Source organism: the organism of the source record quoted next, unplaced genomic scaffold, assembly GCF_019419815.1.
Source record: "Pyrus x bretschneideri cultivar Hongxiangsu unplaced genomic scaffold, Pyrus_bretschneideri_v1 Contig48, whole genome shotgun sequence".
NCBI classification, from domain to species: Eukaryota; Viridiplantae; Streptophyta; class Magnoliopsida; order Rosales; family Rosaceae; genus Pyrus; species Pyrus x bretschneideri.
This window is the reverse complement of record NW_025999785.1, coordinates 568,401-587,986: the sequence shown is the minus strand read 5'-3', so window position 1 is coordinate 587,986 and position 19,586 is coordinate 568,401. Positions and strand designations below refer to the sequence as shown.

The window sequence follows — 19,586 nt, the reverse complement described above, 5'->3', positions numbered from 1 at the left end:
GAATAATGTCTTTGAATAAGAAAGATGTAACTACTAGATACCCAGATTTCTACTCACATGTGAACTGAATAATAATCCACATGTTTAATTTAGACATTTAATTAAACCATTATCTCTTACATTTGATGTCTCGAGTTGATTTTATTTGTTAATCTTGATGGTACAATTTTATTTTATTAATATGAAAAATAAAAGTTATACTTGATTAGGGACAAAAACCAAACACAGAAACAAGGAGGAACAAAAACTTGACCTCTCCAAGAATCTTGAAGAAAATGAATAAAAGGAAAACTCGGGGTACAAAGGACTAAAACTTAAAAACACTGCAATAAAACAACAATCTAAAAACTGAATCCAAAAAAGATTACCCTGAGTTGAATGATTCTCTCTAATAATATCTTTTGTATTAGAAAAGATTATAACATTATTTTTTCTGCATTTTAAAATTAGGATCGTACCTTAGTTGTCAAGAATTTCCGATTCAAATGATTAAAGATGTTTACTTTTCCAAGTTTTAATATTATGAAAATGTGAATTGGGGTCCATATGGACGTACAAACGTCAGTGGAAGTTAAATAAAGTAATGGGAAACAAACAATTTCACTATCAAAATGCTTTTTTTATTTTTTTTTATTTTTTATAAAAAGTTATATTATTTACATATTTCTTTTTATTTTTCACATTTTTCTTAATTTTCGATTTTCAGATGGAATAAATTAAAGAAAATTAAATAATTGAAATTAACAACTATTGTTTGAGAGAGAAAAATAAATGTGTGGGTAACATTATACCTCCAGCAAGGTTTGTCACAGAACAGTACGTAGAACCCCCCCCCAAATTATCACCAGCAAAAGTTCAAAAGAAAACCCCATCAGCAAGTTATACTTTTGTCACAAAAAGTTGAAGAATAAAAGGTGCAAACTTCGGAATTCCATGTCTATAAAACCTCAGAAGGCAATGCACAGAGTAAAGCTACTCCAATTTGTTATCTTGATCATTTTTTAGTCTCTCAAGTTTTCGAGTTTCTATCTGCCTTTCTGAGTAGTGATTTCTGGGTAACCTTCACTCTCTCTCCCTCTCTCTCTCTCTAATTATAAAATCATCCCCAATAATTATTTGATCTTCTTTATATAATAACTTTGAATGTTTTATCTGCTCTGTTCTGTGTTCATATCAATCCGAAGGTATGTATTTTGCTTCTGTGTTCATATCAATTCAAAGCTATGTATTTTGCTCCAAGAAAGTGATCAAGAAAATTACCCAGTTGAAGAACCCTACCATAATCAGATTTTTACTTTACTAGGCGAACCCTTTTTGTAATTTTTGTACTTGTTCAGAGAGAAATGCGAAAGAGACTTTCTCCAAAGTGGGACTCTCCGTGAACTCTCTACCACTTCATGTTTTTGGCACGAGAATTAACTATAAACTGTGAGGTGGTAGAGAGTTCATGGAGAATCAGCACTTTGGGAGAGTCTCTTTATCATTTCTCTTGTTCTGGATTCGAATGAAAGGTTTCAACTTTCTTCATTTTCTTCAGCAACCAAACAAACCAATAAGAATTAACACATCAACAGGCTGGACTTTCTTCAATAAACATGAGAAAGAACACTTGTTCTTGCATAAACATGAGTACTCTGTTTTAAATCCTCTTTTCTTTTTGATGTTCGGTTGCCCTCACTTTGATCCTTTGGTTTTATAGGCATAAGTGCTAGTTCTACAATGGCTTACGTTCCACCACACAGGCGGCACTCAAAGGAACCGGAGATGCCATTGCTCACTCCAGAGCTGCTTGCTCCTCAGTTCAAGAAAAACTTAAATGTCAAGCCATATTATAAGTCTAAAGTGGATGAAAATATAGTTTATGCACACCATTCTACACATGGATGGTGCGCCATCCCTTTGGATGACGAGAACCAGTTCCCATCTTCTGTTAATCTTGAGCCCGTTACCTTGGAGTCTGCTGAGCTGAATGTTGGAGAAAATCATCTAGCTTTGATCAATACTGGTCTAGATAATGGTTAGAACTTCAATAATTCTTTTTGTGCATGTATCTTATAAGTTGTTACTTGGGTTATGGATTTGTTTGGCTGATACTTGATAGAAGGCGGTGAGGTGAAATGGAACTTGCCAAGGAGCCCTTGGGAATCTATAACAGAAAATGTGCTGGAAGACTTACTTTTGGCATTTAAACACGCGAGGAGTGAAATGAAGTCTGCAAAGCCCAAAGAAGCATATCCAACTTTGATTGCCAGAGTGGGGAAAGTACTCTTTCGCAGGTTAGATTTCCTCCTCATCCAATTCATTGGTTAGCTTTCGAGCCTTTTGTGCCATTCATTAACTTTATCATGTCATGCGATTATTCATTAATTTGTTCTTTTAGCTGCCTCAGGATTCTGGTTAAAGTAGAACAAAAAATAGTTATACTATGATAAAAGGTCATATTTTGGCATTTTAGCTTGGAAGATACGGTGCCAAATTTCGCGGTGAAGTAGGATTATAAAATTCTGCCCTTGTTTTTCGATACTTGATACAGATATTTTGGTATTGATGCTTAATCACTGTCAATCATCTCATATTTCACATTAGTTTTGTAACAACGGAAAAGAATCTCGTACTACTTCTTAGTTGTACATGAGCAGATGAAAGACAATCCTTTGTTGAAATCTTTGTATCAGTTAACATGGAATCTATGAGAAAAAAATTTGTTTACTGAAACCTTGAAACAATGGAGGAAATCATTTTACACAAACATCCTTGTTTCATACAAGGAAAAGATTTTAAAGGAAGTTGTCTCGAAAGTTGTAGTTAATTTCGAAGAGGAGAAAGATTATACCAAGTAAAGCTATTGAGCCTATTGTTCTTTTAGTTGATTGTTTCATGCGGTTATCCTTTTTACCTTTATATTGTTCTTTTATCCGCCTCATAAGACTGGTTGAAGTAGAACAAAATAATAATTATACTACGGTAAAAGGTTAATTTGGCATTTTAGTTTTGAAGGTAGGATGCCAACAGTGAAGGACTCTAAAACTCTGCCCTTGTTTTTCGATACTTGATACAATATTATTTTGGTATCGATGCTTAATTACTGTCAATAATCATATTTCATATAATTTGTACACGGACAGAAGTATACCAATTTTTGTTGAAATCTTTGAATCAGGAGCCCTTCAGTTAACATGGAATCCATTAGAAAAAATTTGTGTGCTGAAATCCCGAGACAATGGAGGCAATTATTTTACACAAACACTCCTGTTTCATATAAGGAAAAGATTGTGAACGAAGTTGTCCCGAAAATTGGAGTTGATTTCGAAGAGGAGGAAGATATATACGATGTACAGGTATTTCTTTTACACACGTCAACTTACCGAGTTCTGAGTTCATGTTTTCCAGAATTCTGACTGTAGCTATTGAATTGCTCATTTATTTTCTTCTTGTATAGTTGTCCGATTCTACGAGTCCAGATTCAACTCTCTTCTGCAGATGTCTGGTAATGAAAGAACATGGAAAGCTACAACTCTGTGAGGCAAGTTTTCCAATTCATGCGAACTAAATTTGATGAAATCATATATGTTGCATCAATATCACAATTGAGTTGCCATAATATTGATTAGATAACTTAGATATAATATTATGCAGCAAAAATATGGGTATTGTATAATAAAACTCAATGTTCAACCACTGAATGTGATTAAGTTCTCCAATTTTTTGTATAATTTGTGAGGAGCCTTTCCAGATCATTAATATTTTCCGGACTCTTCCCTCTCTTAATTTTTCCTGTTGCTTGGGTTAGGGTTTGTATCCTGAGATTTAGATCGAAATGTCAACTTTCTTTCAGATCAAGTCGAAACCAGTGCGTAACATGGTAAAGGACATTTCATGCACTACTAAGAATCTGGACCTGAGACTAATTCTGTGCACGAAGAAACTCGTAACTGATCTGACTGTAAGCTGCTTCAGCCAGTCCTTTATAAATTTACATTTCTATTCCTTGTTTCAGCAAAGATATTAATTTTGACCTGTATTTATCTTCAAGCCACAATCAAAACAAAGAATATAACGTTTTCTAGAAATGTAACGGGACGATGTGGGTTAACCATACTGGATCCCTGGCTGAACTTATGCTTCTTGGAATGAAGTTTCGTGATCATATTAATTGTTGCTATTTCAGAATGATGAGATGCAAAGCATCACGGATCTGATTAATTCTGCGATTCTAGATCCAGACTTGAAGGGTGGATTAAGGTGGCCCCCGGGGAAGGAGTCTTCTGGAGATAAATACAGAGTTGTTAGGTTTACGCACGTAATAGTTAATACGTATAGAAACACATCACTGAGACTGAAAGTAAAACACTATGATCGATTTGATTTGAGAACCTTAACTGGGGAAGCTTCTTGGGGGATAAGTCTGATGCTGGAAAACGTCGTGTCAAAGTTACAGGTAAACGCTGCCTTTTCTCTCGGACAATTTTTTTAGTTCATGTGCTGAAATAAAAGATTTGTTTGAGAAAGTTTGTCAGTGCGCTGAAATCTCCTGTTCTTTCAATTGCCAGGAAGAGAATGTCGAAGCCAGCACAATTTCTGAGATACTCAAGGAAGATATGCAGTTGATATGGGATAACTTCTTGAGCTGTGAACGTTTTCTATCATGAAATTTCATGTTGTAAGTCAGTGATCACTGTCTGTGCGACGTGTGTATATCTGTCTACATCCTTAGTTTTATGTTCAACTTTCGGCATCGTGTGGTTAATAATTAGTAACTGTTTTAGCATTTCATGCAATTCTGTTTGTATCTGGCATCGTTGATGGTTAATTAAAATTTTAAGATTTTACATTTCGACGACTTCATTGCCAGTAAATGCTTCGGCTCACGTGCTTTCTTACAACCAAGATGGTTAATGAAATTTTTGAAGTTTCTTTTTGCCTTGCGTCCCACACCACAAGGGGCAGTTAAAGGAAAAGGAATTTTGATACATGATTATGCAAACACATTGATAATAGGTGGAGTATATGTACTGTCGAGGTTCTATAGTAACTTCTACTAATCTAATGCAAGGTCTTTTAACTTTCTGATGGCGGACAACATTCAACATCACATGTTAAAAATTCAAATGTCTATACATTAATTGTCCTTTGGTTTTTTAACATTTTGATGGAGAAGATGAAGGATTTTTACTTCGTATTGATTTGTTGTCAAAGGAGAAGAGTTTTCTTTAATAATGAATACCTATTTTTTAATTGGCTTTTCATTGGAGATGCTTTAAAATTAACTAGAAATAGAATCTCAATTGCATAAAGGTAATTTAGTCTTTATTAAAGCCCTCTAGCAAAGGTCATTTAGTACTACAGTCTGATAATATTTTTCTTCACTAGTAAGTATAAGTGAAAGGTCTTAGGTTCGATTCTCGCCAAATGCGAATTTGAACCACATTATTATAGCAAACTCATTGTGAGATTTAGCCCACTCCGTCACCCTTAAGTGTAGATAATATTGTTTGAACCATATTATTAAGGGTAAATTACATTTTCATACCTTAGGTTTTCGATCTATTTCAATTCCTTACAACATCTTTAAAACATTTCACTTTCATACCTTAAGTACTATTTTATTTCAAAATAATACATCCGTTACATTTTTCATCCATTGATCCGTTAAGTGTTGACGTGGCTGCCACATATATGCCACGTGGCTGCCAAATGTTTGCCACATGGCAAAAAAAAATATTAAAAAAAAAAAAATTCAAAAAGCGGAAACCCACCTCTTCTCCCTCCCAAGCATCCCAACATCCCTAAACCTACAAAAATAAGAAGGAGAAGGAGGAAAAAAATCCCAGAAATCATCTTTGCGGTTGCCGCCGCCGCGGGGGGGGGTGGTGGTTAGGGGATGGGTTATGGGGAATATGGGATCTGGGTTTCGCGGGAGGGTCACTGGGTGGGAGGGGGATGGAAGGGAGCTGGGTCGGGGTGGGGGGGGGGAACGGGAGTGATAGTTTCAATTTTTTTCCCCCTCCCTCCCTCCTTCTTCCTCTTGTTCTTCTTGTTCTTCTTGTTGCAGATGTGGGTCTCTTATTCTTCTTATTCTTCTTGTTGTTGCAAATATGGGTCAGTTGGGAGGGGGGAGGGATAGTTTCAATTTTTTTTTTCTTTCTTCCTCCCTCTTCTTCTTCTTCTTCTTGCAGACTGTGGGTCGCTGTGTGTTTCAAATTTTTTTTTTTTTTTTTTTTAAGGTGAGAAAATTCAGGTTTTGGGTGGGATGGGATGGGTTTTTGGATGGGAGGGGAGGTGAAGAGAGTGGAGGAGAGGGAGGTGGTTGGGATGCTTGGGAGGGAGAAGAGGGGTTGCGGGGATGGGGTGGGTTTCTGCTTTTTCAAGTTTTTTTTTTTTTTTTTTTAAATTCATGTTAAAAAAAAAATATTTTTTTTTTGGTCACGTGACAGACATTTGGCAACCACGTGGCATATATGTGGCAGCAACATCAGCATTTAACAGATCAATGGATGGAAAATGTAACGGATGTATTATTTTGAAATAAAATAGTACTTAAGGTATGAAAGTGAAATGTTTTGAAGATGTTATAAGGAATTGAAATATATCTCAAACCTGAGATATGGAAATGTAATTTATCCTATTATTAAAGCAAGCTCATTGTGAGGCTTAATTTTCCAATTGAAAAGTTTAAGGGGAAATCAAATGTTTAGTAAAAGTTCAAGGAGAAAATCCGCAGTTTACTTTTTTGAATATATTAAATCCCTCTCCTTTGTTCCTTGTCCTTGTATGGTTGTCTGACTCTAGACGACCAAAATCAGTCATCACTTGCAAATGCAGTATAGCAAAAGTACATGGAAAGCTACAACTCTACAAGGCAAGTTTTTAAGTTCATACCATGTGAATATGTAGTTTATTTATAGCAAAATCACGCACTGTTAAGTGTGTTATTTTTTTGTTTAGTGAGACTTACATCAAATGGCCATTTTCTTTTAGATGGAGCTGGATCAACTGCGTAACATGGTCACGAACATATCATGCCTTAATAAGAATTTGGACCTCAGACTCATGCTATGCACGAAGATCGTAACAGCTTTCGCTGTAAGTTGCTATACCTGGAACGCTATTGAGAATTTTTATTTTATTCTCCGTTGATTAAAATTTTTGGTGTGTCCGGGATGAAGAGATGCAAAGCATTAGGGATGTAATTAGTTTGGCGATTCTGGATTCAAATGTGAAGGGAGGGTTGAGATGGCCCCTAGGGAAGGCGTTTTCTGGAGGCCGGTATAAGGTAGTTGTAATTTGGCATACAATTACCACTACTTATGAAAATCCATCTCTAAAACTGAAGTTAAGGCATGCAAATCGCTTCGATTTTACCACCTCAGCTGGTGAGACTGGTTGGGAGGTCAGGCTGTTTCTGCAAATGCTCATTTCAAAGTTACAGGTAAGTCTTGTAGTTTTCTCTCCCAATCAAACATCTTTATGTAATGTACCAAGAAAGATCTATCATGTGTTAATGGTAACATAACGTCGATCTTGTTCTTTCGATTTTTCAGGAAGAGAATGTTGAAGTCGGCTTTGTTAGACAAATAAGGAATATGGTTGGAGTCCTTGTGTAATTGTATATAATATTATTCACTATTGGAACTATAAGCCGTCCTACCTTGTCCTACCTACACACTAGCCGTCCTACAGCCGTCAAGTCGTCCTACAGCCGTCCTACCTTTTCCTACCTACACACTAGGACGGCTACCTTGTCCTACCTACACACTTGTATCATGTATATATATCCTTGTAATCTTGTAGAGAAAGATAATGAGAAAAAAAACATTCTCTTCCATTTGTTCCACATTCACGTATCAATAACAAATATATTTTTTAGCCTACATACCTTTTTCTACATGGTATACAGAGCAGGTTTATAACCTTAGCCCTAATTTTTTTTTTTCGGCAGCTTTCTCTGCCGTTCCCATGGCTGACTCTTCTTCTTCCGATGGTGTTTTTTCCCTTCATCATTCCGACCACCCGAATCTTGTCCTTGTATCCAAGAAGTTGAATGGTGATAACTACACATCCTGGGCCCGTGGCATGCAGCTTTCCTTGAGTGCCAAGAATAAACTTGGTTTCATCAATGGCGATATCCAAGAACCTTCTTCCTCCGACGACCCTGATGCTCACGCGGCTTGGCGTCGTTGCAATGACATGATTCTCTCTTGGCTTCTGCATTCCTTGGAACCTGACCTTCAAGAATCTGTGCTTTTTTCCACCTCTGTCCAAACTGTATGGGATGATCTTCGCGAACGCTTCTCTCAGAGTAATGCTCCACGCATCTTCTAACTCAACCGGGAACTTGCTACAATTTCTCAAGGTTCTTCTTCTATCTCCGCCTATTTTACTCGCCTGAAAGCTTTCTGGGATGACCTTGCTTCTTATAATGATGGCTGCACGTGCTCTTGCAACGCCAAGCATGACCGTCAACAACTCATGCAATTTTTAATGGGCCTCAACGAATCCTTTGCTGCTGTTCGTGACCAGATTCTTTTAATGAATCCCCTTCCCACTGTTCTTCATGCCTGTTCCTCGGTGTCTCAAGCTGAAAAACAACGCTCCCTGGGCGTCCTCCGCTCTGTCGATCAACCTGCTGCCATGGCTGTTCGTGGCCCGTCCCGTCCCTCATCTGCTCGTCCTCCCCTCCACTGCACCTACTGCAATTTTGATTATCATACTCGAGACACCTGCCATAAACTTCATGGCTATCCCGTTGGCCATCCCCTCCATGGCCAACCGTGGCGACCACCGCGCCGTGCCACTGCTTCCAGTTCTTCCTGCAGCCATGCACCTTCCAGTCCTCCCTGGCAGCCACGGTTTTCTGCTTCCCGGCCCCATAATTTCACCCAGGCCCATCACGTGCAAGGCACCCAGGCCCCCGCCTCTTCTTCTACTCCAGCGACCCACCAAGTGCACGGGGCCCAGCCCACTTTGCATGACTTGCAGCTTGCCATGCCTGACCTCTCTGCCGAGCAGCACTCCCGTGTTCTAGCTGCTCTACGTGACACCACCACCCCTCCTCAGGCCAATGCCGTGCTCACTACTGATTTTGCCCAAGGTTTGTTACTTGTCACCTCTCGTCATGGTCAATGGATTCTTGACAGTGGTGCTACGGATCATATTACTTCTTCCGCCTCATGTTTGGTTAATCGTTCTCCTTCACATTTGCCGCCTGTTTCTTTGCCTAGTGGTGCTTCCGCTCCCATTACTTTTACCGGCACTCTTCCTTTAAATTCATCAGTTACTTTGAAGGATGTTTTATGTGTCCCTAATTTCCTAGTGGACCTTTTATCGGTTGGTAAACTTACAGATGGATTATCGTGTTCCATAACCTTCTTTCCTTCTTGGTGTGTTTTGCAGGACTTGGTTTTGAAGGCGATGATTGGTGTGGGTAAGCGACGTGGCGATCTGTATTACCTTGTGGCCCTTACCTCTTCTCTCCCCACCCGTCAACCTCTCTGCAACATCATTACAATCCCCTCCTCCCTCTGGCATAAGCGTCTTGGTCACCCCTCCTCCACTCGTTTGCAAGCTTTAGCATCTAGCTCTCTTAATTGTACTTTTGATTCTAATCATATTTGTGATGTTTGTCCGTTGGCAAAACAAACTCGTCAACCTTTTCTTTTGAGTTCAATTTCATCAACTTTCCCTTTTGCTTTAATTCATTGTGATATTTGGGGCCCGAATCGTCAATCTTCTCTTTCTGGTGCTCATTATTTCTTAACCATTGTGGATGATTTTTCTCGCTTTACGTGGGTCTTCCTCATGAAACATAAATCCGACACTCAACAATTAATTAAGGATTTTTTTGCTTATGTCACTACCCAATTCCGCACTACCATCCAATGCATTCGTACTGACAATGGTGGTGAATTTTTATCTCTTCGTAGTTTTTTCTCTGATCATGGGGTGCTTTTACAAACTTCTTGTGTTTATACCCCCCCAACAAAATGGCGTTGTTGAAAGAAAACATTGTCATCTTCTTGAAACCGCTCGCGCCCTTCGTTTTCAATCCCATCTTCCTATCAAGTTTTGGGGGGGAATGTGTTCTTACCGCTACTTATCTCATCAATCGTCTCCCTACCCGTCTTTTCCATCATAAATCCCCATTTGAGGTTCTCTTTTCGAAAACCCCATCTTATGACCACTTTCGCGTCTTTGGTTGTTTGGCATATGCCACCTCTGTCACTCCCACCACCAAATTTTCCCCTCGGGCTCATCGTTGCATTTTTCTCGGTTATCCTCATGGACAAAAGGCCTATACCCTTTACGATCTCGACAATCACCGCATTTTCACTAGTCGAGACATCATCTTTCACGAAACTACTTTCCCTTATGACGTTTCTCACCCTCCTATCCCATCCTCTTCGCCTACCCTACCCATCCCACCCCCTCTGGACTTTACATATAACCCACCCCTTCTTGCCCCGACGCCTCACCCTCCTCCACCTTCCTCCCCTTCCACGCCTCCCACAGATTCCCTTGCTGCCCCATTACCCGTTCCTCCCCATGCCCCTTTACCCACGGACATCCCTACCCCCCCACTACCTACCAATCCTCCCCTTCCTCGCACCTCTTCCCGTGCCCATAAACCTCCATCCTATTTAAAAGACTACGTTTGCTCGCAGGTGATTTTGCCATCCCACCCATCTTCGACTTCGCAACCCGGTTCTACACAAGGTACGCGATATCCACTTTGTAATTTTCTCTCTTATCACCGTTACTCTCCCAGGCATTTTTCTTACATTAACTCTGTCAGTCGGACTGTGGAGCCTTCCTCCTTTGCCGAGGCTGCCACTGACCCCAATTGGCAATGTGCTATGACTGAGGAGCTTCAAGCTTTACATGCTAATGGTACTTGGACTTTAACTTCCTTGCCCCCTGGCAAAATTCCCATTGGTTGTAAGTGGGTGTACAAACTCAAGCACAATTTCGACGGCTCTATTGACCGCTACAAAGCTCGTTTGGTTGCTAAAGGCTTCACTCAGGCTGAAGGTATTGATTATCATGACACTTTTTCTCCTACTGCTAAGATGATTACGGTGCGTTGTCTTCTTGCTCTTGCTGCTAGTCAGTCTTGGTCTCTTCATCAGCTTGATGTTAATAATGCTTTCTTACATGGTGACTTACATGAAGAAATCTATATGTCTCCTCCTCCTGGTCTTCGGCGACAGGGGGAGAATCTTGTGTGTCGCTTTCACAAGTCACTTTATGGTCTTAAGCAGGCTTCTCGCCAATGGTTTGCCAAATTCACTAGTGCCATCATTTCTGCCGGTTTTCAACAATCCAAAGCTGACTATTCATTGTTCACTAAAAAGTCTGGTATTTCTTTCACAGCTTTGCTCATTTATGTGGATGATATTGTGATTACAGGCAATGATGCTAGTGCCATTAATTCTCTGAAGTCTTTTCTCCGTGATCATTTTCGGATAAAAGACCTTGGTGATTTAAAATATTTTTTGGGTATTAAGGTTTCTCGTTCCAAACAAGGGATTTATATTTCTCAACGCAAGTATGCATTAGAGATTCTCAAGGACTATGGTTTTTTGGGAGCACGACCCATTGCTTTTCCTATGGATGACACAAAATTATCTGATAAAGGAGAACTTCTCAAGGATCCTAAAAAGTATCGATGATTAGTAGGTCGGTTAATATATCTCACTATCACTCGGCCGGATATCACCTATTCTGTGCATGTTCTAAGCCGTTTTATGTACGAGCCAAGGATATCTCATATGGATGCTGCGCTTCGTATTGTTCGTTATTTGAAGGCTACTCCAGGTCAAAGTTTATTATTTCGTTCTGACAACCAGACCAAGTTAACTGCGTTTTGTGATTCTGATTAGGCAGGTTGCCCTATCACTCGCCGTTCGACTACTGGGTATTGTGTATTCTTGGGCAATTCTTTGATTTCTTGGCGGACGAAACGACAGAAAACCGTTTCGCTCTCTTCAGCAGAGGCGGAATATAGGGCCATGGCAGGTGCTTGTTGCGAGATAGTTTGGCTTCGTTTTTTGTTGAAGGATTTGAACATTCCTTTGGATGGTCCTTCCATTTTATTTTGTGATAATCAAGCAGCGTTACATATAGCTGCCAATCCTGTTTTTCATGAACGAACTCGTCACATTGAGATGGATTGTCACTTTATACGAGATAAGATTGTAGATGGCACAATAGAGACCAAGCATGTGGGTATGGCACAACAGTTGGCAAACTTGTTTACCAAACCTCTTGGGAAAGAAAAGTTTTCGGGTATGTTACGCAAGTTGGGAGTTCTTGACATCCACTTTCCAACTTGAGGGGGAGTGTTAGACAAATAAGGAATATGGTTGGAGTCCTTGTGTAATTGTATATAATATTATTCACTATTGGAACTATAAGCCGTCCTACCTTGTCCTACCTACACACTAGCCGCCCTACAGCCGTCAAGCCGTCCTACCTTGTCCTACCTACACACTAGCCGTCCTACAACCGTCAAGTCATCCTACAGCCGTCCTACCTTGTCCTACCTACACACTAGGACGGCTACCTTGTCCTACCTACACACTTGTATCATGTATATATATCCTTGTAATCTTGTAGAGAAAGATAATGAGAAAAAAAGCATTCTCTTCCATTTGTTCCACATTCACGTATCAATAACAAATATATTTTTTAGCCTACATACCTTTTTCTACAAGCTTGATTTCTGATATGCTGCAGGAAAATATGAAGTTGATATGGGACGACTTCTTATGCTGCGAACCTTTTCCAACATGAAATGGAACTGCATGTCGTAGGCTTCTCTATTGGAACAATGACTCACTACATAATTTGTGTTTAGTGTACATTTTTTTTTTTTTTGGAGTGATTCTTAAGTGCTTGTGGGAGTGATTTGCTTTGCTCAATATTTAGGATTTTGTCATTACACTGTGGGATGATGGTTATGAATTTATGATATCAAAATGTCAAATTTTATTTAAGGAAAATTAGAATACCCTACATCTTTTCTATAGTTGTTAGATTAAACATTCATCCTTTTTAAAGATTTGATTAAGGTGCTTTGATCAATTGCCACCTTAATAATTTTCTATTTATTTAATTTTCGTGTCATTAATTTAAATGCATTTATATACAGGCATAAGGTAGCTTAGCAACTAATTACCTACAATATAGGAATTTAATTTCGCCAATCCCCTTCTACGCATTAAATGACATTTTTTTAATAAAATAAAATAAAATAAAAAATTAATTAACTAATTCCTCATTACCTTGTTATCAGTGTATAAAAAAAAAATTCTCTTTCTATTAAAAATTTCTCAATAAAAAGTCTTCAATACATATATTTTCACGTATAGATATATAAAAAAATATACTTAAAACGTATGGTACATTTAGTAACAAAAGTATCGACATTTGGTACGTTTAAATTTCAAATGTATCGAGAAACCAAATGTGCCAAAAATTCAAATGTACCCATTGTTATGTAACCCCCTTTGGTACGTTTAGATTTCAAATATATAGAGAAACCAAATGTACCAAAATTTCAAATGTACCATAAAACCAAATGTGCCCATTGTCAGGTAACCCTTTTGGTACGTTTAGATTCCAAATGTACCAAAAGACCACATGAACAAAAAATCACAAATGTACCACAAAACCAAATGTCTCTATCAGATAACCCTTTTGGTACATTTACATTCCAAATGTACCGACAAATACAAAAAATCAAATCCACTATAAAACTAAACGTGTCCATATTATAGTTAACTAGACGTAGCTATATAATCAAACAAATCTTTATTATGTGTTGGGTCTTCTAAATAATAAAATCTGACAAATTTTTTTATAAATATTCTACTATATTCACAAAAAAAAAAAAAGTAAAATTATAACAAACAATAAAAAAAAATGCATAGAGATGGATAATAAATGCATAAATATAGGGATAAGAGGGAAAAAAAAAAAAGGGAATGTCTAGGAAAAGTCGTGAAAAACTGAAATTAATAACCAAAATTTTGGGAAAATGTTTGATCAAATTTTCAAAAGAAGTGTATGTTTAGTCTAAAAAATTAAAAAATGAGGCGCCTATATCAAAACCCATTTTATTTATGTATTACAAAGAAAGTTGAGGTTTTACCCTAAAGTTAATTAACAGCATGCGGGAAAACACGATTTCTTATAAGCTTATGCAAGGTTGCTTAACCTTCTAATGGAAGACAACAACTTGCATTACAGTGTATTGTAAGAAAAGATGTAACTACTAGATACTCAGATTTCTACTCACATGTGAACTGAATAATAATCCAAATGTTTAATTTAAACAATTAATTAAACCATTATCCCTTACATTTTAGGTCTTGAGTTGACTTTTTTTTTTAACCTTGACGGTACAAGAAAATTTTATTGATATGACAAATAAAAGTTGTACTTGATCAGGGACAAAAAAAACTTGACCTCTCCATGAATCTTGAAGAAAATGAATACAAAAAAAAAGATGGGTTATAAAGGACCAAAACCCCTCTGAAACGAAACTTAAAAACACTGCAACAAAGCAACAATCTAAAAACTGAATCACAAAAAGATTACCTTGAGTTGAATTCTTTTCTCTAATAGTATCTCTTGTATTAAAAAGATTATAACATTATTTTTTCTGCATTTTAAAATTAGTATAGTAACTCAGTTGTCAAAAATTTCCGATTCAAATGATTAAAGATGTTTATTTTCCAAATTTTAATATATGAAAACGTGACTTGAGGACCATATGGACCTACAAACGTCAGTGGAGGTTAAACAATAAAGTAATGGGAAACAAACAATTTTACCATCAAAAAGCTTCTTTTTCACTTTATAAAAAGTGTGGTGCTATTTACTATCAGAAAACTTCTTTTTCTTGAATTGTTTTAGCCTTCTTTAATTCTCAAATTCTTTTTAATTTTCGATTGTTAAACTGAATAAATTAAAAAAAAAATTAAAGAGTTGAAGTTAACAACGAGTGTGTGAGGTAAAAATAAAATGTGAATAACATTACCCCTCCAAAGTTTGTCACATAACAGTATGTAGAACCCCCACCAAGTTATCACTAGGAAAAGTAAAAAAGAAAACCCCATCAGCAAGTTTAACTTTTGTCACAAAACGTTGAAGAAGAAAAGGTCCAAACTTTCGAATTCCATGTCCACAAAACCTCACAAGGCAATGCACAGAGTAAAGCTACTCCAATTTGTTATCTTAATCATTTTTTGGTCTCTCAAGCTTTCAAGTTTTTATCTGCCTCTCTGGGTAGTGATTTCTGGGTAAGCTTCTCTCTCTCTCTCTCTCTCTCTCTCTCTCTCTATTTATAAAATCCTCCCCATTAATTATTTGATCTTCTTTATATAGTAACTTTGAATGTTTTATCTTCGCTGTTCTGTGTTCATATCAATTCGAAGCTAAAATAATTACCCAGTTGAAGAACCTTACCATAATCAGAGTCTCACTTTACTAGGCGAACCCTTTTTGTAATTGTTCCGAGAGAAATGTTAAATAGACTCTCTTAAAAGTGGGACTTTCCGTGGACTGTCAGCCACTTCATGTTTTTGGCATGAGAATTAATTATAAACTGAGGTGGCAGAGTGTTTATGGAGAGTCAAGAGTCAGCACTTGGAGAGAGCTTTTCTCTTGTTCCGAATTCGAACGAAAGATTTCAACTTTCTTCATTTTCCTCAGAAACCAAACAAACCAATAAGAATTAACACTTCAACAGGCTGGACTTTCTTCAATAAACATGAGTATTCTGTTTTAAATCCTCTTTTCTTTTTGATTTTCGGTTGCCCTCACTTTGATCCTTTGATTTTATAGGCATAAGTGCTAGTTCTACAATGGCTTACGTTCCACCACACAGGCGGCACTCGAAGGAATCGGAGAGGCCGTTGCCAACTCCAGAGCTGCTTGCTCCTCAATTCAAGAAAAACTTAAATGACAAGCAATATATTAAGTCTAATGTGGATTGGAGTGGAAAAATAGTTTATGCAGACAATTCGACTCATAGATGGTGCGCCATCCCTTTGGATGACGAGAACCAGTTTCCATCCTTTGTTAATCTTGAGCCCGTTGCCTTGGAGTCTGCTGAGCAGATAATTGGAAAAAATCGTGTAGCTCTGATCAATACTAGTCTAAATAATGGTTAGAACTTCAATATTTCTTTTAGTGCGTTTATCTTATAAGTTTTTACTTGGGTTATGGATTTGTTTGGCTGATACTTGACAGAAGGCAGTGAGGTGAAATGGAACTTGCCAAGGAGCCCTTGGGAATCTATAACAGAAAATGTGCTGGAAGACTTGCTTTCGGCATTTAAAGACATGAGGAATGAAATCAAGTCCGCAAAGTGCAAAGAAGTATATCCAACTTTGGTTGCCAGAGTGGGGAAAGTACTCTTTCGCAGGTTAGATTTCCTCCTTACCTAATCCATTGTTTAGCTTTCGAGCCTTTTGTGCCATTCATTAATTTGATTCTGTCATGCGAATATTCATCAATTTGTTCTTTTAGCTGCCTCAGAATACTGGTTAAAGTAGATGAAAAGAATAGTCGATGGTCTATACTATGATAAAAGGTCATATTTTGGCATTTTAGCTTAGAAGATACTGTGCCAAGTTGGACGGTGACGTAGGATTATAAAATTCTGCCCTTGTTTTTCAATACTTGATACAGTTATATTTCGGTATTGATGCTTAATCACTGTCAATCATCTCATATTTTGCATTAGTTATGTAACAATGGAAAATAATGTTGTACTACTCCTTTGTTGTACATGAGCAGATGAAAGACACTTTTTTGTTGAAATCTTTGTAACAGGAGCCCTTCAGTTAACATGGAATATATCAGAAAAAAATTTGTCTACTGAAACCTTGAAACAATGGAGGAAATCATTTTACACAAACATCCCTGTTTCATATAAGGAAAGGATTGTAAAGGAAGTTGTCCCGAAAGTTGGGGTTGATTTCAAGGAGGAGAAAGATATATGGCTGTTGTGCCATTCATTTAGTTGATTGTTTCATGCGATTATCCTTTTTACCTTTATGTTTTTCTTTTATCCGCATCATAATACTGGTTGAAGTAGAACAAAATAATAATCTATACTATATTTGGCATTTTAGCTTAGAAGGTAGGATGCCAAGTTGAACAGTGAAGCAGGATTCTAAAACTCTGCTCTTGTTTTTCAATACTTGATACAATATTATTTTGGTATGGATGCTTAAGTACTGTCAATCATCTCATATTTCATATAATTTGTACACGAATAGATGTATAACAATTTTTGTTGAATTCTTTGAATCAGGAGTCCTTCAGTTAACGGGGCATCCATCAGAAAAGAATTGTGCACTGAAATCTTGAAACAATGGCGGCGATCATTTTACATAAACACTCCTGTTTCATATAAGGAAAGGATTGTCAATGAAGTTGTCCCGAAAATTGGAGTTGATTTCGAAGATGAAGAAGATATATACGAAGTACAGGTATTTCTGTTAGACACGTCAACTTACTGAGTTCTGAGTTCATGTTTTCCACTATTCTGACTGTAGCTATTGAATTGCTCATTTATTTTCTTCTTGTGCAGTTGTCTGATTCTACGAGTCCAGATCCAACTCTCTCCTGCAAATGTCGGGTAATGGAAGAACATGGAAAGCTACAACCCTACAAGGCAAGTTTTCCAATTCATTCTAACTAAATTTGATGAAACCGTATATGTTGCATCAATATCACGATTGAGTTGCCACGATATCGATTAGATAATTGAGATGTAACATATTATGCTGGAAAATATGAGTGTTGGATAAGAAAACTAAATGTTCAACCGCTGAATGTGATTAAGCTCTCCAATTTTTGGAATAATTTATGGGGAGCCTTTCCAGATCATTAATATCCCGAGACTTACATCGAAATGTCAACTTTCTTAAGTTTCCCTGTTGTTTGGCGTAAGGTTTGTATCCTGAGAATTGGCTGAGACTTATATCGAAATGTCAACTTTCTTTCAGATCAAATTGAGTCCAGTGCGTAACATGGTAATGGACATTTCATGCACTACTAAGAATCTGGACCTGAGGTTAATGCTATGCACGAAGAAACTCGTAACTGATCTGACTGTAAGCTGCTTCACCCAGTCCTTTAGAAATTTACATTTCTATTCCTTGTTTCAGCAAAGATTTTAATTATGACCTATATTTATCTTCAAGCCACAATCAAAACAAAGAATAGAACCTTTTGTAGATTAATAACGGGACGGTCATGTGGGTTAACCATACTGGATCCCTGGCTGAACTTAGGCTGAACTTAGGCTGAACTTATACTTCTTGGAATGAAGGTTCGTGATCATATTAACTGTTGCTATTTCAGGATGATGAGATGCAAAGCATTACGGATCTGATTAATTCTGCAATTCTAGATCCAAATGTGAAGGGTGGATTGAGATGGCCCCTGGGGAAGGAGTCTTCCGGAGATAGATACAAAGTTGTTAGGGTTTGGCACGTGATAGCTAATACGTATAGAAATTCATCACTGACTCTGAAAGTGAAACACACTGATCGATTTGATTTTAGAACCTTAACTGGAGAAGCTTCTTGGTGGACAAGTCTGGTGCTGGAAAACGTCGTGTCAAAGTTACTGGTAAACGCTGCCTTTTCTCTGGGACAATTTCTTTTAGTTCATGTGCTGAAATAAAAGATTTGTTTGAGAAGGTTTATCATGTGCTGAAATCTCCTTTTTCTTTCAATTTTCAGGAAGAGAATGTCGAAGCCAGCACAATTTCTGAGATACTCAAGGAAGATATGCAGTTGATATGGGAAAACTTCTTGAGCTGTGAACCTTTTCTAACATGAAATTGCACGTTGATCAGTGATCACTGTCTATGACTCTATGCGACGTGTATATATCTGTCTACATTATGAATTTTAAGTTCGGCTTTCGGCATCGTTTGATGAATAATTAGTAACTGATTTAATATTTCTAGCAATTCTGTTTGTTTCTGGCATTGTTGATGGTTAAATAATGGGAAATTGCCAAAAATGACCCGTTTTCTTACAACCAAGATGTTTAATGAAATTTTTGCATCGCATCCCACAAGCAGCACTTAAAGGAAAGAGGAGAATTTGTGCTACTTGTGGGGTGGGGCGTATGCCATTTTATCCCTAGTAATAAAATATTAGAGTTCAGAGACTAAAGAAATTAATATGAGAGTTCAGGGATTAATTAAACTAGGGGTAAAGTTTAGGGACCATTCTAATTTTTTGAAATGTCCTTGAGGGGTTTCTGTAGGAGAAAAATCGTAAAACTTACCTACATATGGAATGCCACGGCCGCATTATATTCTAAACCAATCACATACCTTCCCCATTTGCTTGTTATAGAGTCTCTCTAGTGAAACTCACATGAATGGATGACTACTTTTTATTTTAGATGGAGCTGAATCAACTCTGTAACATGGTCATGAACATATCATGCCGGTACAACGTTGTTGGAATTTGGCATACAAGTACGTACCACTACTTATGAAAATTCATCTCCAAAACTGAAGTTAAGGCATGCCAATTGATTTGATTTTA

The 19,586-nt window shown here is 37.5% G+C and overlaps 2 protein-coding genes across 5 annotated transcripts; both read left to right on the top strand.

The window, feature by feature from the left end:
- The first annotated feature begins 861 nt into the window (after positions 1-861).
- LOC103941622 lies at positions 862-19,007 on the top strand. 4 transcript variants are annotated; one of them, XM_048568414.1, is made up of 8 exons: positions 862-1,055; positions 1,700-2,017; positions 2,102-2,276; positions 3,161-3,338; positions 17,606-17,689; positions 18,024-18,131; positions 18,382-18,651; positions 18,765-19,007. In XM_048568414.1, the coding sequence occupies exons 2-8, from the start codon at positions 1,720-1,722 to the stop codon at positions 18,861-18,863; spliced, it is 1,212 nt and encodes a 403-aa protein (XP_048424371.1). In that variant the 5' UTR covers positions 862-1,055; positions 1,700-1,719; the 3' UTR covers positions 18,864-19,007. The 4 variants fall into 4 exon arrangements, with proteins under 4 accessions (XP_048424371.1, XP_048424373.1, XP_048424372.1 ...); XM_048568415.1 differs by lacking the exons at positions 17,606-17,689; positions 18,024-18,131; positions 18,382-18,651; positions 18,765-19,007 and adding exons at positions 3,440-3,523; positions 3,836-3,943; positions 4,169-4,438; positions 4,551-4,831 and having other exon boundaries at positions 874-1,055; positions 2,105-2,276; XM_048568413.1 differs by lacking the exons at positions 17,606-17,689; positions 18,024-18,131; positions 18,382-18,651; positions 18,765-19,007 and adding exons at positions 3,440-3,523; positions 3,836-3,943; positions 4,169-4,438; positions 4,551-4,831 and having other exon boundaries at positions 881-1,055.
- On the top strand, positions 15,449-17,124 carry LOC103968102. Its single transcript, XM_048568417.1, has 3 exons — positions 15,449-16,173; positions 16,258-16,432; positions 16,843-17,124. Exons 1-3 carry the CDS (start codon positions 15,870-15,872, stop codon positions 16,889-16,891), a joined length of 528 nt encoding a protein of 175 aa, XP_048424374.1. The 5' UTR covers positions 15,449-15,869; the 3' UTR covers positions 16,892-17,124.
- Positions 19,008-19,586: the final 579 nt, after the last annotated feature.